We start from the raw sequence: 23,098 nt of genomic DNA on the forward strand, positions 1-23,098 counted from the left end.
TATCTTCGGACATCATATTGTCCTGATATACCTACAGTGAATAAATGTGTAAAATCGGGTTACTATCACTCCTATAACTCCATTTTAAATTTCATCTGATGTTTTTATTTTCATCAATTTCACATTTTCTTTCTAAAATTTTCCATAAAAATATTAGCCAATCCCTTTCAATAGCTCATATATTCCACACAGAAAAACGTATTGCTGCTGTCACCTCTTAGTTTCCTACATGGTAGCATTATTAATATATCGAATAGATAATGAATCCAGCGATCGTTAGGTTCGCTGACAATCATCATTCATCGCAGCTGCCCGTGCAAAAAAGCGGGTCAAATATCCATGTTCAAGTAAACAAACTACGCCTTTTCTGGCATTCCGGCAACAAAACAAACCGTACAACAGCAGATAAGCAAAGCCACTCGTATGTCAGCAGATCAGGTATGTACTGGCTGCTAAAGAGCTGCAATAAAATACAACAAACAACTGAGTGAGTGCTGCAACACAATAATCGCAGCGCACTGACAATTGCAACGATCGACCACAGCAAATGCATAGCAATGTTAATGTAAACGATGTTGCTGCAGCATATCAACATTGTTGCATGAAAATCGGGGACACACGCCATGTGTACATTATTCGCTCTTTGCTTGTTCAGATATCAGCTAAGTTTGTTTGTTTGTTTAAGGTACACGTTCGTATTTACATACCTATACATTGTATTCTATGAATGGAGAAAAGTGCCGAACGAGCTCTTAAGTATATATCTATAGCTACTTTTAAATATATGTACACCACTATATGATTTACGACGACTTCTCAATGATATGAGAAATAAATGTGCTGCATTAGACCCGGCAACAGTGGTGCATATAACAACGCCTAGGCATAAAAGGATAGCATTACAAGTAGTCATTCATATGTATATATATAGCTTCCATATGAATATATGTGTTTGCATTTAGGAGAGTGTGCATTAGCTGGCTGATTGGCTTGCTGCTGTCAGCTGTAAGTGCATTAGATGCAAAACTCGCATAAAGTACAAGGCTGAGTGTGGATTTGCAGGGGGAAGACATATGATATCACATGAACTCATTTGATTTTGGTAGTTTGGTTATTTGTGTATCTGTATTTGACTATGATTGACTGTTTGACTGATTTTCTAGTTGGCATTAGAGGTCAACTATTGTCGGGCACTTAAAGCACTCGCACCTACAAGTATGTAATGTATGTATTCGAATACCGTAATTGTTTGAATAGCGAACCTGTTATTGCAATACTTACATGACAGACAGCTGGTGGCATTGTATTGCACATAATATGGTGCACACTCACAATAGCCGGTCGCCGAGCAGGCGCTACCCTTGATGAAGTCCGTGCAATCCATATCATGTTGACACTTGGAGCCCAAACGGGGTTCACGATGCGGTTGTGCTTGAGTGAACAGCGCGCCATTTAGCGCCACACACAGGAATATCTGTAAATAAGGAACGAAAATAGTATCATCAATAACATAAGCAGAATATAATTAGAAAATATCTAAATAATAAAAAAAATGAATAGTAAACATGTTTTCAATACTGGCTTAATAATTTATTTCCAGTGTGCATTCATTGTATAGAAAATTGATTAATATGAATGAATAAAATAGAATTTATAGAATAATATACATTAGGGTGCTTCAAAAAAAATTTTGATTTTTTTTTCAACTCTTACCCCCTCAAATGTTAGTGATCGACAAACAAAAAATCCTCCCTCATATCCCTATACATAGTGATTTGAAATTTGGAATGTTTTCAATAAAAATTAAAAAGGGTTCTGAGAATAATAATTTTTCGCGGGAATTTCCAAAGTTTGAAAAATGAACTTTCTGACTATGCGATGGTTATTTTTGAGAAACAAAAATTAGTTGGTGAAATTTTAGATTGAATGAAAAAACGAAAATTCCTACATAAAATGTATGGGAACCTACAAAAAAAATAGCGACCCCTTAGAGTTAAGCTACAGAGCCTGGCTTGAGGGAAGATTTTTTGTTTGTCAATCACTAACATTTGAGGGGTAAGAGTTGAAAAAAAAAATCAAAATTTTTTTTTGAAACACCCTAATATACATACATACATATGTCTAACTCGATAGAAGGTACTGTATTAACATAATGGGAGTTCTAACTGGTCACTGTCTGGTGTTGGTAGAGCAGAGCACCAGGGAGAAAATGGAGGATTTTTTGTGCACCTGTTCAGCATTGGCAAGACGACGCTGTAAGCATCTGGGGTCCCCAACGTACGATACACTAGAGAAGGTCTCGATAGTGAGGCCGCAAAGTCTGTTAACATTCGTGTCAAAAGCAGGATGACTACTTCTCTTGTACTTAGCAACTGGACTCCATCCAGTATTGAAAAAGACCACAAGTGGGCTACGCGTGGCTTATTGGCCTACCAGATTAACCTAACCTAACCTCCCTTATCTTAGTTATAATAGAAAGGCAATAAAGTATCTGAGTCAAAGTCAGGGAAATGGTAAATATCTTTAGCAACTTTTCAGATTTAGCGGTATTATCAAAAACAATTATAAACTTAGTTGGTTCAGTCGAAGTGTGAGAGCTCTCATTGTGATGGCGAAGAGTGATCCGTCTTCGGTGGTTGGTTTTCCTGATTTTTCGAAAGACAACGGCAAACAAATGACTGTGTACCACTAAGAATTTAGTGTTCTGCGTTTTTCTAGTGGTATTGTTGCAAAATGTCAAGTTTTTTTTTAAAAACTATGCAATCATTTTCTTGAAAGTGCTTCGTGGGCAAACAACTTTTGCTGGATTTCGTTAACCTTAAAATATCTTTACAATCGACTGCTGTTTACTTCGGGCTCATACGCGTAAATTCACTATTCATCCCTTGTTAAGATGTCATAGACGTGTTTCGAAGCACCGATATCGTAGATTTCCACATTTCAGCAGTCATTACGATCATTTTTGAGTAATGTGTGCAATTGTTTTTTTACAGTCTAATTTTTAGGCAATACTGAATGTATGCTGCTCCCACTTATGCCTTTAGTTGTCTCAAACTCACGTTAGATCACATGACGATCCTTCACTGGCCATTCATGGAACTTCATCGCCAAAATTTAATTAAGTTCTGTTGCATGGTTAATCCTCGTCGAAAGTGGTAAAAAATAATCGTGCGGAAATATTTGTGATTTAATTCAATTTTTTGACCAACATGAATATTTTAAGTTACTGTAAACAAGACGAATAGCGCTCGTGTATGTAAATGATTATGTATGATGACTTAAAAAGTCCGAACTTTACGCTAAAAATTGTGAGTTATAATGCAATACTAGGGTTGCCAAGTCCCGAAATATAGCATATTAAAAAATATATAACGAACTTAAGATTTCTAGGTGACATAAATCCATAACAAATATACTTTATTCAACTGGTATAAGTTTTCTACCCTAAGAAGTTGCTCATCTGTCGGAACCGCCGATATCGGACAACTAGAACGTATAGCTGCCAACCAAACAGACCGGTAAAAAATTAAATAAATGTCTAATATATACACTTTTATAAAATATGCACCTGTGAAGGGGACTATAGCTTAAAAAGGCGCAAAAAGGTGAAGAACCGATCTAATAATTTGTTAATATACAATATATATTTTATAATTGCATATGAAAGTAACATACATACATATGTAATTATAAATGTTTAAACTTTCTATTAAATACGTTCCTGTCATTTCCCCACACACTCACACTATCCACTCACATGTCTTCTTATGTCCGTAAGCACATATACAACTAAAGATTTCAATGCTCTTTCCTCAACTATGTTTTCTCACCAAATGGTTTTATCACTGTATAATTAAAATATACCGTAATTAATTTTTGGGCGTTACAACTAACAGTATTTTAGTTAATTATGTACTTCGAACATATACCACTTTATCACACACATGTATGTATTTATGTATGTGTGTACTTTGCCAGTTATTTCATGCTAGAATGACTATAATGATCGAGAACTGCAAAGTTCACTAACATCTAGTTGCCATACGGTTAAGAGAACTGAGTCAAAACTGTATTCATATGCACATACTTATACAGAAATACATATTCAAGGTTTGCAAGTATTTTTCTAGATTTGTTAAGATTAATTAAATCAATACTAAGTTATGACTCGATGCAATAAATGAAGGAATATGTCGGGTTTTTCATAAGAGACGCTATAAAAGGAGACCGATAGAGACAGCAAACGACAACATATTTTTCCCCACTCTTTCGATATTTCTCTTCACTAAGACTTGCCATTTCAACATGAAGAGATATACGATCCAACAATGAGTCGAAATTATTAAAATTTGCTACCGAAATTCGGAGTCAGTGGCCTCAACTTTAAGATCGCTACGACCAATTTATGGTCGTCATAATCGTCCTGTTAGATGAACAATTGAGCGTCTAATGGAAAAGTTTGAATCCACAGACAACGTAAAAATTGTTCACGAGTTGGTGAGACAAAGAAGTGAGCGTAGTGTCGAGAATATTGCTGCCGCTAGCGCATTAAATGAGGAAGATCCAACTCTTTCATACGTTGTTCTTAATCCTTGAGCATCTATGTGACGTCGTTGTGGCGAATTTGGGAAAAGATCTTGGCCTATATCCATACAAGATCAAATTGACGCAAGAACTGAAGCCGCTTGACTACCAGAATCGTCGTATCTTCGTGAATTGCGCTGAGCAAACACTTGAAAATGATCCGAATTTTCATCGAAAAATCATCTTCAGCGATGAGGCTTATTTTTGACTTAATAGCTTCGTCAATAAGCAAAATAGGCGTTATTGATGTGACAGCAATCCACACGTATTCCATGCGTCACCATAGTATTCCGAAAAAATTACGGGTTGCTGCGGTTTATGGGCCGGCGACGTCATTGGGCCGTTATTGCTCAAAGATAACCGAATATTTTTGGCCCGAATTGGATGATATTCACTTGGACAATAGCGAATGTCACAATCAATTTATTGAAAATTAAGTTTGGTAAACGTTTTATCTCACGAAATGGCCCATTCAATTGGCCAACAAGTCAACGACGATTGATGAATTTCGTACGACTATCGAGCGTGAAGTTGCAGCAGTATCGGCCGATTTATGCTTGAAAACCGTTGAAAATTGTGTTCAACGTCTGGATTTCTACAGCGTGCCCATGCAAAATAAATCGAGTTCTATGTTTAATGGCATCGAATGTGTGTTCTTTCACAGGAATCAAAATTTTTATTTGCCTTAAAACCCGCCGGTTCGAAACCGATTTTAGACTCTTAGTCTTTTAGGCAAAGTTGCTCAGAATGATCCGTAGAAAATTTCCCACATACGCGATTTAATAGAAAATAATTGCCTCTATCTAATGTGATGAAACACACGTTCTTAATACTAAACGGTGCTTAAGATGAAATATTTTCAATGAGAAGATCTCGAGATAAATCAATTTGAAAGTGGCTGTGACCGAATCACAAGAAATTCCGTGCTTGACAACTAATAGCCCCGAAGAAAAACTTACTCACATATGTACATAATATGTAACGGGACAAAAGTCTTTAAGCCAGTGAACGTTAGTACAACCGATTTAAACAAAACTGTTCCATATGTCGGCAATCTCACAAAAATAGAAATCGGAAGAAACCCTGAACGCGTCTACGTGATTTAAATTTTATTTAAACACAAACAAATATGTTTGGCCTACGGCCAATATAAATTTACTTGTTATTTCTCGCGCTGAGCTACTACTGCCATATTCCCAGCATCACGCGCAGCCAGAAGCTTGTTTGTGTCGCTCATTATATATGCATTGGCTTTCGATTTTATGAATGAAACGATCTTTTTTTGCCTTTCTGTGTTTTAAAAAGCAAATTGCCATGTGCATACCGAGTACATGTGTATGAAACACAATAACAGCGCAAATTAACGGTAATTGGACACGCCCAAAAGCGGCAATGGCCTCAACAATAACAATAAATTTGAAGAATAAAGTCTAGAATAAACTTGGCAGCGCTGTGAGATTGCCGGCAACAACTGTGACGAAAATAACAGTCACGCCGCTGTTCTCTTCCGCTGTAGCTCGATTCCTACATGTGTGTATGTATAAACATGTGTGTGGCTGGAAGTTTGTAGCATCTCGTGTGTCACGATCACTACCTCTTTTAGTTGCTGTTCTATATACACATATAAGCATACATATGTATATGTATATGTATGCAAGCTGTGTTCACCTCGCTTCGTTTACGCTATAATTACGTAAATTCAATCAACCCACCGACCATTCAGTTAGTCAGACAAATACATAATTTGCACGGCAGCATGAAATCTTTAAATGCGGCCATAATGAAACGAAAATCTCAAAGCTTGCGAAAAAACGCCATCGGCCAATGAACTCCTCGGAGCATTACGAGTACTTATGCACTTGCCGGTCTATTTGTGCGTATTTACATACCTACATTCTCATATGTAAGTACGACTCTATGCTTGTGGTTGTGGGTACTCTATGCATGTACGGGAATTTTAATTTACTAATTCTAAGTCGTTTGTTCGCTCCATTCAAATTACCATACCAAACTATTACGAAGTGGCAGCTAACCGGCAGCTAACCGGCAGCTAACCGGCAGCCAACTAGCCCCACAAGCCTCTTTCATACCTGTGTATGTAAGTATGTACGTGCTGCGCATGTGCAACACCTTAAATCGCTCGGCAGCTGTCCGACGTAATATATACATATATGTATGTACATACATATGTGAGTTGTGAGCATAGTTAATATGTAAATCTTCATCTAGTTTTGTGTGTATGTACACACGTATTGCTTGTCTGTTCGGCTTCCCAGCGGCAAAAATCAGTTCGCCCCATAAATTCTCACGCCATACGCAGCCACCACGTTTTGGTTTCTTGACCAACAGCCGACGCAGTCAGTCAACCTGTTCGGGCTGTGTTCAAGTTGCGTAACATTTTACCGTTCGTTTGATATTAGAAACCTGATAATCTAATTAAAGTCAGCTTAAAATGTATGCCCAGCAATTAAATTTTATTGAAATAGTGTCCGGTGAGTATTGGGCGTAATACGATCAGGTGGCTATTTTTGGATCACAACAACAAGTGCAATAGATTTGATATAGATACAACAATAAAACAATTAACTTTTTTTAAAGTTATGTATAAGAAATTTCTTGCATGAATCTAATCTAGAGCTTTCCGTATATACTTGCGAACATGTGGAGGGCATATAGTGTAAGTTTCTTGATGAGAAAAGGGCGGATACAAAATTTCTGGTCGCTATTTCAAAAACTGAGTCACTAGTTGATATACATACAGATGGATGGACAGACGAAAGGTCAAGGAATATATATACAGACGGACAGACAGACGAAAAAGCAGACGTATAGGCTGATAAACATGCCTAAGTCGATTATCCTTTTGGGTGTTACAAATATCGTGGAAAACTTAATATACTCTGTTCAGGTTTAAAAAAAAATATCAAAAAGAAATCCTGAGCTTGACAGGTAATATCTGCAAGGAACCACTTGCTCACATATACAATATGTAACTGTACAAAAGTTTTTAAGCCAGTGGACAAATATTTTTTTCAAAAACAAACGAAAACTTACCAGAAACACATCAATAAAACCCGGGTATATTGTAGTTCAGGACTACATATCATACTAGTACAAAGCTATTTTTCAGCCCCCTTTGTTAGTGAATAAAACTGAGCATGTTATAGTCTGAGAGTATATTACCTCTCAAAACATTGTTTCCAAATTTTATATATAAGTGGATCCGTCTAGTAAGTATATCAGATTAACATAACATTGTATTTATACCCTTGCAACACGATAATGCTTTTATTCACTAATGGTTGTATCACCTAAATCTAATCGAGTAAGATTTAGGATTATAACTATAAAGGGTGATCAATTTCGAGATTCTCTACCTTTTTAAAGGAAAATTTAAAAAATTTTTTTGAAGATTATCTCTTTCAAATGTTGGACGCGGCTATGTCTCAGCTGGTATATCCCTTTAGTCAAATTTTCGATGACTCGTTCGAGCCTTTCGACAGGTAACTATCGGTCGATTGACAAGAGTGATTTTTGTTCCAAGACCTCAATCGAAGCGGGATTGGTCACCAAGATCAGTTTTGATTCCACCTACCCACAAACCACACCAAACCATTGATTTTCGGGATTAAATGGCTGATCTTTGCTTTTTTATATACCCATTGAGCCATGAATGGGCCTCAAGAGTCCACAAAGCGAAGCGATGTCGCTTGGGAAGGTCGAGCGGCTTTAGTTCTTGCACAAGCTGTATTTTGCCAGCTTTCAATTCCATCGTTCCATATGTCAGTCCGAGTTGCTACAAACGGAGCCAAATCGACTCTTCACATTCTTTTGTACAGTCTCAGCTACGGCTGCTATATTTTCTTCACTGCATGGTAGGCATTGTATATTCGCTCGAATATTATCCTATAATGAATGATGGGTCTCAAGATGAATGATGGTGTTTCGAATGGTACGTTCAGTAGACCGATTATATTGACCACAAGTTGAGCGAAGCGCGTGAAACACATTCTTTGCAGAACGTGAATTGCCGTAATAAAGTTGAACGATTTGAAAATGTCGTTCAGGCGTAAGTTTTCAATGATGAAATGCCAAACAATACTGAACAAAAATAACATGAAAGCGACTCACGCGTGATCTGTCAGAAAAGCTATTGAAAGCAGTACCTCTACTTGGATCACCCGTTATTATCAACACGGCTATACATCTCTTTTTTAGCATAGCCCTGTATGATCTCTCCGAATATCTAATGAAGAAACAGCTATTGTCTCGGATCGTTTCCATATATTTCAAATTAACTTCTCCTAAAAGCCAATATATTGCTGCTTTTCTTCATTAAATTTTGAATTCTTTTCCACTGACTTTTTTTCATCAAACTCGGTAAATGGCCTCAGTAGCATCATTCTACGAAATTCTAAGCTTTATTTATTCTTCTTTAATGCTACTTCACTACGATATTATCTGTTTTAAGCACCTACTATCGATTTCAACGGTAGCCAAAGCTTTGCACCGGTGACTTATCTATCAAAGTTTGTAATAAATTCAAAACCAATGATTGGACAGTTTTGAATAGCTGTGTTGCTTCTAATTAGTCTACTTTTCAGCACATTTTGTAGCGCTTTTTTGTTGTCTAAATCGCTTAATCACCTTTCCTCTTTATACGTGTTTAGACAGAAGCCGGCGCATATGTAGGTATGTATGCAAACATATGTAGGAGTGTGTTTCTTGTTTATATGAATCATTCGTTTTTAATTAGACTATAAACGATATAGAAATTGGTTTCTAATTTATTTTATGGGCTTTTTCATGAAACAAACAAATTTGAAATAGGCAACACAAACTCTCTTTATATTTATTTGTGTATGTGTGTATGTGCGTATGTAGATATGTATGCATGCACCAATTTTGTAACAACAAACAACTTTCTGCAACAATTGAAGAAAGTAACTGAAGACAACGTAATCTTGAGTCGATGAAATTTCGGAGATATTTTGAAGTAGCTTGTACGTGTCGGCCATGCTAATTGCAACATTATTCTTTCCTACATATAGTACATTTGAGATTACATACATATGATACGACATATGTACATATGTATGTGTGGTTACCAAATCCACTTGCACCTACCAAATTCTTGTCATTGTTATTCATTTATTCGAACACAGTTGAAAGCTGTACACTGTGAACAGTTTGACCCAATAAAGTCGGTGCTGATGAAGTTTTCTGCAGTCGACGCGTTGGCTCTCAGTGTTGGCTTTCTTGTGTTTTCCTTTTTTATTTCTTCTCATTTCAATTTTATTGCACTTGGAAATTTCGCTAACCAATCGACGCGTGGTTCTATTTAGACACTTAACTGTTAACATAATTTACTTCCTTCAAAGTCGCTCTTTACGCGCTCTACGTGCGTAGTCGGCTGCGTCAGCGTCGCTGGCGCCAATCTTGATGGCACTTTTGACGCGATCAAATTGCTTTGCTTTTCACTCTCTCGTGCGAGTCACTTGGAGCAGCGAAGTTTGTGGGAAAAGACGTTAAGTGTTTGGGTAGTTAAATAGCGGTGAGATGAGAAGGTAGGCGTTTTATGCCAAAAAAGGTAATAAAAAAGCCTATTAAATAGATTGTGAATTGTGATTGATTGATGATATGCATCTAAATATACTCTCGCAAATGTGCTTATAAATATATATGTATATATATATATATATATCTACATGGTTAGTTATATTAATCGTTGTTTAAACATTTATATATTTTATTATTAGCAAGTTGAATTACTTAGGATAAGGAAGAAAGATGTTATTTCGGCCGAAAAGAGGTGGAGATCTATCGTTCTTGATATTATTATTTTTTTGTTTTTACAAAGACCTAGATGCGTCGTAAGACATCCACCTACTTTTTTCTTTCATATATTTGATGTTATAAAATAGAATATGATAATATTGAATGATGAATGATGACTATTATTATTAATATTTGAAAATAGAGTAACTGAAAATTCTTTAATTTAAGACAAAAGGTTAGAGTGCTAAAAATTACACAACAAAAAAGTTAAACCGCATTTGGATAGCTAAATTATCTGGCCTAACATTAACATCGAATCAACAATGTCCTTTGATATTTGAGTTCGATAAAAATGTGATTCCCAAAGAATACAGAATAAAATCTTGTCGGCCGGTCGGCATTTGATAACCTTCACAGGGCAACAACCATTCGGCATCCTGCCGATTGGACTCAGCTGTGTGATGTTGTTTCCATGCTTCTTCCCTATAGAAGCTTGCCAAAACGCCTAGAGCTTGCCACAAATTTATTGAGATGACTAATATCAATTCCAGTGTTTGTAGAAAATATGACAAACGGGTCAATGGAACTTATACGTTCAACTCGGGACCAGAAGGTTTTCGCAACTCTGTAAGTGCTAGTTTGCTGAGCTCTTGTGAAGCCTAAGGGAACCCGTACTCGTCGCCAACCTGATGTAATTGGTGTATGTATGTATGTATGTATGCCTTTTCTTGACAAGCTTATTGGAAATATACTCTGTATGTTACCATAATAGCTGCCACTTTTGCTTGAAACACACTACAGTAATATGGCAATCTGAAATAAGAGTTGATTGAGGTCTCCTACTCCAGCCTCCCCTTTCAGCCGTGAAAAAGCTCACTGCTTCTCTACTGCGACCCCGCTCCATCTTTATAACTCTTTTATGTATGTACGAAAAAGTTGCCGCTGTGAGTAGTTACCGCGACGCAGTGATCCAAGTTATCAGGAATGCCGTCAAAGTGGGAAAAGACTTCGGAATGTTTATCTGTAGGACCGTAACTGTGTCCAGTAACCTGGTAGTTAGGTCTGTATAGTCATTCTTGTGGGTAAGCAGTTACAAATTTGGCTGTACCAAATTCATACTCTTGCGTCCTCCCCGCGGAACCTGGAAAGGTGAGTAATATTTGTGTAAGATGTCTGAGCCAAGCCGTGTGGAGCCTGAGGTCATGGCTAAAAGAGAGGAAGCTCAGCGGAGCCACTCCGACTATTCGGTGTAAGCGAAGTCTAATTGGTGCGACTGCGAGCGGTCGTCGGTTTTGAAACAAGCGGTTCGCTATATAAATGTGTATAAAACTTTGTACCGCTCACCTAGCGAGGTTGTGCGATGGATTTTGGACCCACCACGTAGAAATTACTCCCAATGAAAAGAAAAGGAAACAACAACTGATTGACACCCAGAATTTATGTTTTCAAACAGAGCCCAGGGCTGAAGACAGTAAAGAACATACATTTTACGGAAGAGGAAAATATCCCAAAAATACACTGAGGAATTGACTCCGATCGTTCAGTTTGTATGTCCGTTTTATGCTATACTGATCCAATATCAGCGGTTATGCAAGCTTCTTCATGAGCAGCTTCTTTGGTGAAAATAGGACATGTGCAAAAATTCAGATTCACATTAGAATGGCCATAAAGATTAGAAATAAAATGTGCATACCACCCAAACGAGGCGAATACAAATATAATTCAATTTACTCTCAAGCCCCGCAGGCGCACACAGCAAAGCAAAAGGAAAGTAGCTGCAGTTTTTTTGTTTAATACAGCAAAACATAAAGTAATCATGAGTACTCATAAGTCGTAACTAAGCATTCAACAACAACGTAAAGCAATCTGTCTGTCTAGTCGCCCATTAGTCGGCGCTTTCTGCGAGCTGTCCGCCCCCATTGCATGCATTTGACTGGAGAAAAAGTCTCGTTTCGTTTCGTCAAGTGCGGCCTCTAGCCAACTCCTAACAGGCGGCTGTGACAGCTTTTCAAACTGCACACAACAAGAACAACAACAAATCAACGCACAGACATCACTCAACGAACGGAGTTTTTGTGGCACGCAGATTGCAGTCGAGGCAAATGCGAGTACGAGATACGAATATGCAGATCAGGCATTTGATGCCATTGTTGAAGCTGTCTTCTAAGGTGTTGCAATTCTTTTTATAGGCAGCAATAAAAAATCAACTAGACGGCGCGAGTGGTGAACAACGCAGCTAAAGGAGTTAATGCAAATTGCAACAAACATTCAATAAAACCACTCAGCAGCGCACTAACAAGCGGCATGCATTATATTGCGTGTGTGTGTGGGACTGCATTCGCATGCTAGAAAAGCGCAGGATTCTAATAAAAAAGTGTATTTAATGTACGTGTGCGCCATTGCTGGGAATGTGCATAAGCAGGAAATGCAAAAGTGAGTCTCACGATCGGCAGTAGAACAATAAAAGCCATCCAACAAGGCGCAGCTAACTCACTTAAGTTCCTTACTTAGTTAGTTAGTTGGTTAGACAGGCAGAGCCAGCCCCGCCAGCCTGCCAGCTTGACAGCCATGATAGGGTAGCGCTGCAGACGCAACCGCTTTAGGTGGCTATTTGGAAGCTGGCGCGCTGTCAGCTAGTTAGCTATTGTGCCACATATGCATGTATGCAGCACACATACACACACACACTCACTCACATACATATAGCCATGCAGTCAGACATAATTAAGGCACATAAAACATTTTTAAATTACTTTCGTGTTTTATGGCGCTCTTGCCCCTGCTATCTGCAGCTTCCTATGGCATTTTTGATCTTAACAACATCGCTTGTTATTTGTATGTGTGTGTTTGGGTTTATGTTTGCTTATCATCCCAAAAAAGCGGCCACTAAATTGTTGCATGCAGCAGAATTGCAGAAACGCAAATTGAAAACAAAAGCCACACACACACAAACACACACGTAGTATAGAGCGATTGAAACACATAAATGGCAGCGGTTCAAAACAGAGACTTCGTCTTGCATGTCTGCGTTCTAAATGACTTATAACGACTCTTGCTCGCATGCCAGTTGCAGGTTGTGGCAATATCACCAGCAGCTCAATGTATTGCTGCAACAACATCAACGCCATCACAATCATCCTCCGTGCAGGCCTGGCCTTCTAATGCATTTGGTGCATGCATGCTATCGCAATTTGTCGGGATTTTAGCAATCTGCTCGCCATATCCGATTGCCTGTCCTTATTGCTGATTACGCGCCGTTGCGATTGCTCTTGCTGATGTTGCTGCCGTTGCTGCTATTATGCGGTGCCACTCTCATTCTAAACTTACTATGCTCATTATTGAAATCTTTTGCCAAATACATACATATGTACATGAATACATTTTAGTCTAGTCCTTATACGTGAAAAATAAAATCGTTTTTAAACCAGTTTTCTTAAATATCAAACTTTTGGACGTAATCAAACAATTTTATTTAGTCCAAGTCACTAATATGTTTTTTTGCCGTTTGGAAACTTATAATATTTTTTGTCTCCTTTTATCTTCATCCTCACTGAAAGTGAATTGTGATTTTTAAGGATCACCCTAATATACATAAAACCCTAAATTTCGCTGAGGTGATGTTAGGGCAAGCCAGCCGTGAAGTGATCGTTTTATGTATATTCGTCTTAGTGCTTTATATAATATTCAATTATGTTTTTTAAGGGGTTTTTTTAATATCATCTTAAATGTACATAGTATATGTTTGACAAATTCACGTTCTACTGCAATTTTTGATCCTTAATGTAATCTGATTTAATTGATCCTGAAGAATTTCTATTTATGGTCTAAAAATATTATGCGTCTAATTTGGGTATAAAATTTGTTACATGGATTTTGTGTGTGTGTTCGACGATATATCGTTCACCAGTCATAGCAAAGCTGTATTTTCTTTGCGATTTCCAGTTCACTATACATTTAATACTGTGGGCAAAAAATAATAAAACTCTCTAACTTAAATTTCGCGCATAGACACGTTCGTCGAAATATTTTTCTCTGGGTTGATAAGACTGTCAGTGACAGCTGTGCCAAATGTCACATCAAAACAATTATTAATGTTTAGTATAGGCTTGTCTTTCTGAAGCACGCAAAGTGCATTCGGCAATTTTTACTATTAGTGAAATTATTCAACAAAAAGTTCCATCAAATTTTGCGTGCGGAATCAAACTTCTGTTGCGGAACGTTCAGAAAGTTGGAGAAGGACTTCGGTGATAATTGTTTGTAGCGAGGAAGTGTTTTCGATTGACACAAGTAATTCAAAAAGGGTTGAGAACGCGTTGGCGGCAAACCACGTTTAGGACGGGCGTCAACATCAACTGATAATCAACACGTCAAAATAAAGAAATTGGTGCTTGAGGAGCAACGATTAACAGACAGAGATTTTACTGGCATCGTTGGAATATTGGAAAGATCGTGAAAACCATTTTGTAAGATCAATTGGGACTCAGAAAAGTGAAAGTTCGATTGGCGCCAAAATCACTCAATTTTTATCGATAAACAGCGTCTCGTTAACGTCTCTGAAGCAATGCTTTCCGACTACCAGGATGTCATGAAACGTATTATTTATTACTGGCGCTGATTGTTCGACCTACGACCTTACGACCCGGAAACAGACGATGGGTCGGACAAATATCGTCGCAAAGGTGAGCCGAAACCGAAGAAACTACGTCAAAGTAGGTCAAAAGTCAAGGTTATGTGGAGGGTTTTCTTCGATTATCGCGGTGAGGTGTATTCCAAATTCCTTCCGACCGGCGAAACTGTCAACAAGAAATACTATTTGAATGTTATGCGTCGTTTGCGCGAAGCTTTTCACAAAAAGAAACCGGAATTATGGGCCGACAACTCTTGTTTTTTGCACCACGATAATACACCGTCGCATACTGCATTGATTATTCGTAAGTTGAAAGATGACCTGTTTTTTGATCTGAAAATTTTCCGAGGTAACAAAAAGAATGGTTCAGCCAGGATCTAAAAGTGATGAAAGAAAGGTATCAAGGTAGTTAAGATCGGCATATGATGGTAGAATACTGCTGATCCTTAAAAAGACATTGTCAATTGGAAAATTATAAAGGAAAAGCTCTTAAATGACCTTTACTTAATGTGTTTTTGATATTTGTCTCTCTGTTTACTTCAATGTAACCTTATTTTTGAAGACAAAAACTGGTTTTATAAGTATATCTGTTATTTTGTTTCATGTTTTCTGATTTTTGTAATGAAAAATGACAATAAAAATAAATGGGAGCAACTTTTACAATATCATTGATAGTGTCATGAATTGGAAGCACAAATATATCCAAAATCAATCGTATATCGAGGACAACAAAGCCACTATAGTAAAGCATATCATATTTGGGAACTGATAAATTAAGGCTGACAACGAAACACTTCGATTGTTTTTCATTTAATAAAAAAGTAATCAACAAGATTTTATATTTTTTAACTATATCTTATGTTCTGATGTTAGAAACGTTGAAGTAGCTCAGAATCATCGGCTGATGATCGCTTTTAAATTATCACACGCAAGAAGAAACAATTTTAAATAACTAAATTATAAATTAGTCTACCGTAAGTTGATATGCAAAAAATTTTGATTGAAAAACTTTTGTCGTAACACCTTTTTATTTTATAATGTAGACAATTTGGCTCTATTATCTTACCCTTTGCACCAAAAAAATACCAGCAACATGTTCGTTCTGATTCCCTTTCTGTTATTTCTGATATTTAATTAAATATCACCAACAATAATTCTAGTTAATAAAAAGTACACTTAAATATTAGCAACAGACTTAAAGCGAAAAATTACTTTAACTGTCCATGAAAAATTGCGTTCTTAATAGCTTTACCCATAAAGTAACCAATTGTCGATCACCATCGCATTCGAATTTGCAACATACAAACTCTTTACATTTGGGTTAAATCGAATTGATACGCCAAATTAATCGGTAAATGAATTTTTAATTTATATTTGCCCCAAAAATTTTCATTAATTTTACTTCAATTGAAAAAGTGTTCGTCACAGTACAAAATGATTAGTTCTGCCACATTAAGAACTATTTCAAAAAAGCAAACATTTTTTTGCGACTAACTTTATATTCCTTTTCTTGCGAAAATGAGCATTAAAATGAAATATGGAATATTCGTGGAGTCTTGTTTGTTTAGTTTTTTTATGGAAAAAATAATTGATATTTTCTCCCAAATATTTGGAAAGAATATCAGAACGCATTCCGCAAGTCGGTGCTGATTTTTGACCTCTTTATATGAAACAAAATTTCTCCAAATAATTTAGTTGTACCCATTTACACCCGAAATAACGCAAACGTTTTCCAACTTTCCTAATATTTTAATGTATTCTTTTAAGGGGGGTAACATGGGTTTACGGGTTTCAAACAATCGACACCTCTAGAATATTGTCCTAAATTTTCAAGTTGATCCGAGTAATAGTTTCGGAGATATAGCCTTGAGGACTTGTGGGTTCGAGGCTAGCTCGGCTAATTGGTCTCTAAACACGTTTTTATCGAAACTGTGTTTTTGAAGTCGGTTGGCAAGATTTCTCGAAAATTATTCAGCGATCTTCATGAAATCTAACACAGGTCTTTGAGATAAAATTCAAAATGACTTGGAAGAAGGATTTTTTTTAATAACAACTATTTGAAAAAAAAATGTCGCGAAATATTCACTGAAATTTTCAGGTTTTTGCAAAAATCTCTGCCAAAAATTCAAATTTCAGTTTTTTTCCTTCGTCCAAGTTCTATGTTAAGGTTTTAACTAAAACGCAAAATGGAATCGCATTGGCCGAGTTTAAAATATTTTTTTCCAAAAATTTCAGAATTTTTTGTTAATAGTAGGTATATAATAAAAATATAAATATAGAAAATAAAAAAAAATAAAAATTATAATAAAATATTTCATTTTTTACATGAGAATAAAATTTTTGAATAAAGGCTTTTTTTAGCCGAGGAAACCCATGTAACCCCTTAATTAAAATTAAATCAGCAATTACATTTCTCAATTGTTCCCTAAAAATATTCCTTTTAAACTAAATAAAACCTTAAAATAATAGTTCCTCCCAATTGTAACCGATAGCAGGTGTACTCTGTTTACAGACTACTCCCACAACCGTTTGCTGGGTAGTTTTGCCAAATTCTCCTCACATACATACATTTGCTTTCATGCCAAATTATTTCGTTGTAATAATTTTTGAGGTCAACTATTTAGATTCCACTTTAATGCTTAAACGGATTTTTATACAAAAAATAGCTGTGAAAGAAAGAAAATAATAGTTGCTGTACTTACACACATTTATAAAAATATCTTTACGCGCAATCAGAAGGAGAGAAGTACACATGAACTGCTAATGTTGCGCAGTGAGTAGCGAGTACAAAGAATTCTGCGTATTGAGAACATTTGCTTGAATAGAAATGATGTCGGCATGTTGAATGAATGAATTGAGTTTTGCCGGCCGGCAGATGAATGACTGAAGCCAAATTGCGGCTAAGAGCTGTGCTCATGCAGTGAACTTTGTGCAAATCCATTTGCTACGCTTTAGTGGATTTAAAAGCGCGTTAGAAAACCAAGCCAAACAAAACAAAACAAAACCAGGGTTTGAATGCGTGTGAGATAGATTAAGAGAAGTTTGCGACGAGAAAGATGCGCAAAAATAGGCGAAGAATCGGTAAATTAAAACCGACTAATGAGCCAACTTGGCATTAAAATGCAATAAAAACACAATTAAATTTTGAGATCAAACAAGTGACAAGAGCCATAATGACAACACGAAATTTTGGCAGTAGGTTAAACTTATTAAATATACACATATCTGGTACAATGCTACGCAGAAGTGCCACAAATTGCAAATACGCATTATATATATGCATAAGTATAAATACTACATATATCTACATGTATATGTATGTCGAGTTTTTCTTTACGTAAAAGCGCGAAATATGTGATTATTACCATGAATTAAGTCAAATAAAACTTTTCTTAGATATTTTCTTGTTTAGAATTTTGTACCCGTGGAGGGGTACTTTTTTAAGATTTAGTTTTGAGAAAATGAAACTATTTGGAACACTCCGAACTTTGATAAAAATAAATGCAAGGGGCAGGAATTTTCGTACAAAAAATATTTATTCATTTGTTTACATTAAGGTTATTGCCTTCAAAATAATCGCTATTTGATATTATGCACTGGTGCCAGCGCTTCTTCCAATCGTTGAAACACTTCTCAAACTCGATTTTTGGGCTAACCTTTAATTCTTTCAGTGATGCGCTTTTAATATCATCTATGCTTGTGGAACGGTGGCCCTTTAAGATTCTCTATTTCTTTGGAAATAGAAAAAAGTCACTTGGAGTATTGTGTGGCGAGTAGGATTGTTTTATCCTAACATTCACGAATAAATCCTTCATTTTATTTCTTTTAACAAGCGAAAATAAAACAAGAAAAAACGTTAACTTCGGCTGCACCGAAGCTAAGCACCCTTCACAGGTGCATTTCTTTTAGTAACTATTTGTTTAAGTAAATCTATGGAAGCTATATGCTATAGTAATCCGATGTGAACAATTTCTTTAGAGGTTAGATTATTTCTATGAACAATAACTCATACCAAATTTCGTGAAGATAAGTATATCGCCAAATGAGGAAGTTTCCCATGAAAGCATTTGATTCCGATCATTCAGTTTGTATGGCAGCTATATGCTACAGTTAACCGATCTGAACAACTTCTTTGGAGACTATATTGTTGCCTTGGAAAATAATCTGTACCAAATTTTGTGAAGATACCACGTCAAATGCGAAAGTTTTCCATACAAGAACTTGAATCCGATCGTTCAGTTCGTATGGCAGCTATATGCTATAGTAAACCGATCTGGTCAATTTCTTCGGAGATTACATTGTTGCTTTAGAAAGTAATATATACCAAATTTCGTGAATATATCTTGTCATATGTGAAAGTTGCCCATACAAGAACTTGATTCCGATCAATGAGCAGCTTCTTGAAGAGAAAATGACGTTTGCAAAATTTCAAAACGATATCTTAAAACCTGAGGGACTAGTTCGTATATATACACACAGACGGACAGACGGACATGGCTAAATCAACTCAGCTCAACATAGGGTCTCCGACGCTTCCTTCTGGGTGTTACAAACATAATATACCCTGTTCAGGGTATAAACATATACTTAGCTGCAAACAAAGTAATTAATGAATATAGCTGAAAATTTTGTCGTTATTCAGGGCACGTGTGTTAACATTATAAAAATTTTTGAAAATTGAACACTACAAACTCGCGAACTTTTAATTTCAAAATTCCTGATATTTTCTTAAAACATCTCGTAAATTTAGGGCAATGTTTAGACAATAAAAAACATATTTTGTGGTTCCCGTAAGTAATCTCGCCGTTGACGTCGAAGACATCGTTAGCGGAAAAGAATTTTGCTTTGCTTATTCCTATAACTAATTACTCGATTTAACATTATTTTATCGAAATCTGATTGTTTTTTTTATTTTTTTAATTTAATTAAGAAGACTCATTTCAGAGATATAATTATCACCGCAAAACGTTTTTTTTGACAGGAGCTCGCGAAGATCAGCTGTAGTTCCTTTACAAACAAATAAGACTAAGTCTTAGAAAACAGTTAAATATACCGCAAAATGTATACAAACTTTTGGATCAATAAATTTAAAAGTTTTCTCAGTAAAAGTTCTGGATAATGCGTTTTTTTGCCAACTAACTGTACATAACCCTTTAACAAATTACCTTATACTGAATATTGATTTGAGATTGTGATTGCACCAGCAATAAAATTGTGCAGCCTCAAGAAAATATAGTATATAGTCAATGTTTAAATTTCTGGCAATTTTAAATATTTTTTATATATTCTCTTTGTGAAAATACTTTTGGAAGATAAAAAATTAATTTCTTTAAATTTCTGGTCATTTTAATTATGTCTTCATTTATTCTTGGAAAAACCATTTTCCCAAAATAAATTTAGAAAACAACTTAAATTAACTTTACAAACAAACAGTTAAGAACATACACACACAGGCGCATGCTGGCTGCGCACACAATATTGGCCTGTAAACAAACTGCATACACACAAAAAAGTTTAATAGCTAGCAATAAAGCTGGTAGAATTCACTTACCACTAAGGCTCGCTTAACCGTAAAAGCATTTCGAGCAGGTTGTCGTCGAGTGTACGCCATATCGAGATGCGCACACTGCCGCTACGGCCACGGTTGCTGCCTCTACTGCACCAAAGTAATATTTCCTCGTGTGTTGTTTTTTTTTATTGTTTTACAAATGTTTGCAGCTAGCGGTAATGCTACTTTGACTATTTCGGTGTTGCTTGTAGGATTTTATGTCTTTAAGGCAGTTTGTTTGGTTGTTCTTTGTGTTTACGTTGCTGTATGAGCTATCACTTCACACACACAGCCACTCACTCGCAGAACAACTGTTTTGGGTGATGAGCGAAAGGGCGCAGGGACGTAGGGGCGTTCGGACGCGCACGTTAACTTCACTTTAGCACGTTATATTGCGATCCGTATGCGTTACGGCGGCGATGACAGCAAACATAGGGGCGCGTCGTTGTGTATGTGTCTCGGTATCTGTGCGAGTGTGAAAAGAATGAAAATAAAAAATGTGAAATTTTCGAGTATGAACAAATATGTGTTTAGCTATTTAATACATATATATGTACATATGTCTTCATAAATATATTAACATTTTAGTCAAACGTTTGCACACTTTAGTGAATGAATGCACATGTGTTAACGCTGTATGCAAGTGTCTTTGTATTTGTGTGTTCGTGTCTACATATGTATGTATCCAAATTAAAGAGTCGCTCATACATGCAGCTGAGTGCTTTCACATGAACTTCACCTGAAGTGAACTCAGCTGAACCGTAGCGGTACGTTTAAAAAGTTCATCTTGCCATTGTTGTTGTTGTTGGTTTATTTTTTTAGCAAGTAAATAAAATAATTTACAAGAAGAAAACGTTGTTAAATGCAATGAAAAGGCTGAGAAAAACTTAAAACTACAAAAGTGCCGCGGCGGTGTGCTATCCGCGCAAAGAAATTAGTTTTGTATTTGGGACAAAAGGAGCAAGCGCAGGTTGAAGCGCAATGCAAAAAATGCCAAATTGAAAATGTAAATGAACTTTTTTAGTTGTTGAAGCATGAAAACCGAAAAACCATTAAAATGAAATGATGAATGAAACTAGTGTAATGTCAAATGGCACACCTTTTGTATTGCCAATTATTTGCAGCCTTCGCTGAAGACAATGAATCATCTATAAAGATCTATAAGTCAAACAAGTTAATTAACTGTCGACATTGTATGGTTAAGACTAGAAATTTTTTTCCAGCTGTGCGCTATAGAAGAAACTCTCAAAAGGTTACACACGCGACTTATTCTTCTATGTATATATGTATGTATCTATGTAAGTATATTTACATCAAGAAAAAATTGCCAGGCTTCTTGTTGCTGAAAGAATTATTTTAAAACTAAAGTTCATACAAGTCTTTTCAATTAACCTAAAGTTGAAATATCCAATCCAATAAAGAAGATGAAGAAGAAAATTTTTTTCAGAGGCAATTTGGACAGCATTTATAGTTCCTTTAAATTTCGCAATATCAATTCATTCATATGACCTGGTCTATTATTAATAATGAAAACCGTTAAATTAATTTTTGTATATTATTCTTTTAATTACTCCACACAGCATGTCTGTTTCTTGTTTCTTTTAAGTGAACTCAACTATTTTCAAATTTAAACAAAAGACTTAAGCAACGAACTTGACTTCAAGTTATGAAATTTTTTGATAAACTCAAATGTTAAGTGCTAACTTAAAAAGAAATTGCTACAATAACCACCATTTAATCCAAATAATTAATTTAATTCCAAAACATTTTTTTAAATACTTTTATTGATAAATGAGAAACTTAGTAAATTCTAAAAATGTTCTTTCTTAACATATACAAAAACGGATGGATAAAATGATAAATATTTGTCGAAAAGTAAAGCAAAATATAAAATTGCAGAAGGAATACGGAAAAATATACATATGTTCCACAAAACAAATAACACTTTATAGCAAAGCAAATACAGGAAGAAATTTCTATACAACCTGAATTTGATTGTTCAGTTTGCATTACAGCTATAAGCTATAGTCGTCCGATTTGAACACTTTCTACAGATATTGTAGTGTTACTTTGTTTAATAATTTTTGCCAAATTTCGTGAAAATATCTCTTCAACTAAAAAAGTTTTCCATACAAGATCTTCATTTTGATCGTTCAGTTACTATGGCAGCTATATGATACAGTAGTCCGATCTTGAAAATTTCTTTCGATATTGTAGCTTTGCTGCATAAAACACTCTATGCCAAATTTCGTGAAGATATCTCTTCAACTAAAAAAGTTTTTCATACAAGAGCTTCATGTTGATCGTTCAGTTACTATGGCAGCTATATGATACAGTAGTCCGATCTTGAAAATTTCTTTCGATATTGTAGCTTTGCTGCATAAAACACTCTATGCCAAATTTCGTGAAGATATCTCTTCAACTAAAAAAGTTTTCCATACAAGAACTTCATTTTGATCGTTCAGTTACTATGGCAGCTATATAATATAGTAGTCCGATCTAGAAAATTTCTTCCGATATTGTAGCTTTGCTTTATAAAATAGTACATGCCAAATTTCGTG

At 35.8% G+C, this 23,098-nt stretch overlaps 1 protein-coding gene across 1 annotated transcript in view; it reads right to left on the reverse strand.

Annotated features, from left to right (window-relative positions):
- Window positions 1-20,600, reverse strand: part of LOC120776505 (silent chromatin protein ESC1) — a 46,660-nt gene extending 26,060 nt beyond the window's left edge. The window contains exons 1-2 of the mRNA XM_040107199.1: window positions 20,541-20,600; window positions 1,282-1,474 (exon numbers count right to left, since the gene is read on the reverse strand). Of these exons, the coding sequence (XP_039963133.1) occupies window positions 1,282-1,474; window positions 20,541-20,600 (253 nt within the window). The remainder of the gene's footprint in view (window positions 1-1,281; window positions 1,475-20,540) is intronic.
- Between the last annotated feature and the right edge of the window lie 2,498 nt (window positions 20,601-23,098).

This window comes from Bactrocera tryoni, chromosome 5, assembly GCF_016617805.1.
Source record: "Bactrocera tryoni isolate S06 chromosome 5, CSIRO_BtryS06_freeze2, whole genome shotgun sequence".
NCBI lineage: Eukaryota > Metazoa > Arthropoda > Insecta > Diptera > Tephritidae > Bactrocera > Bactrocera tryoni.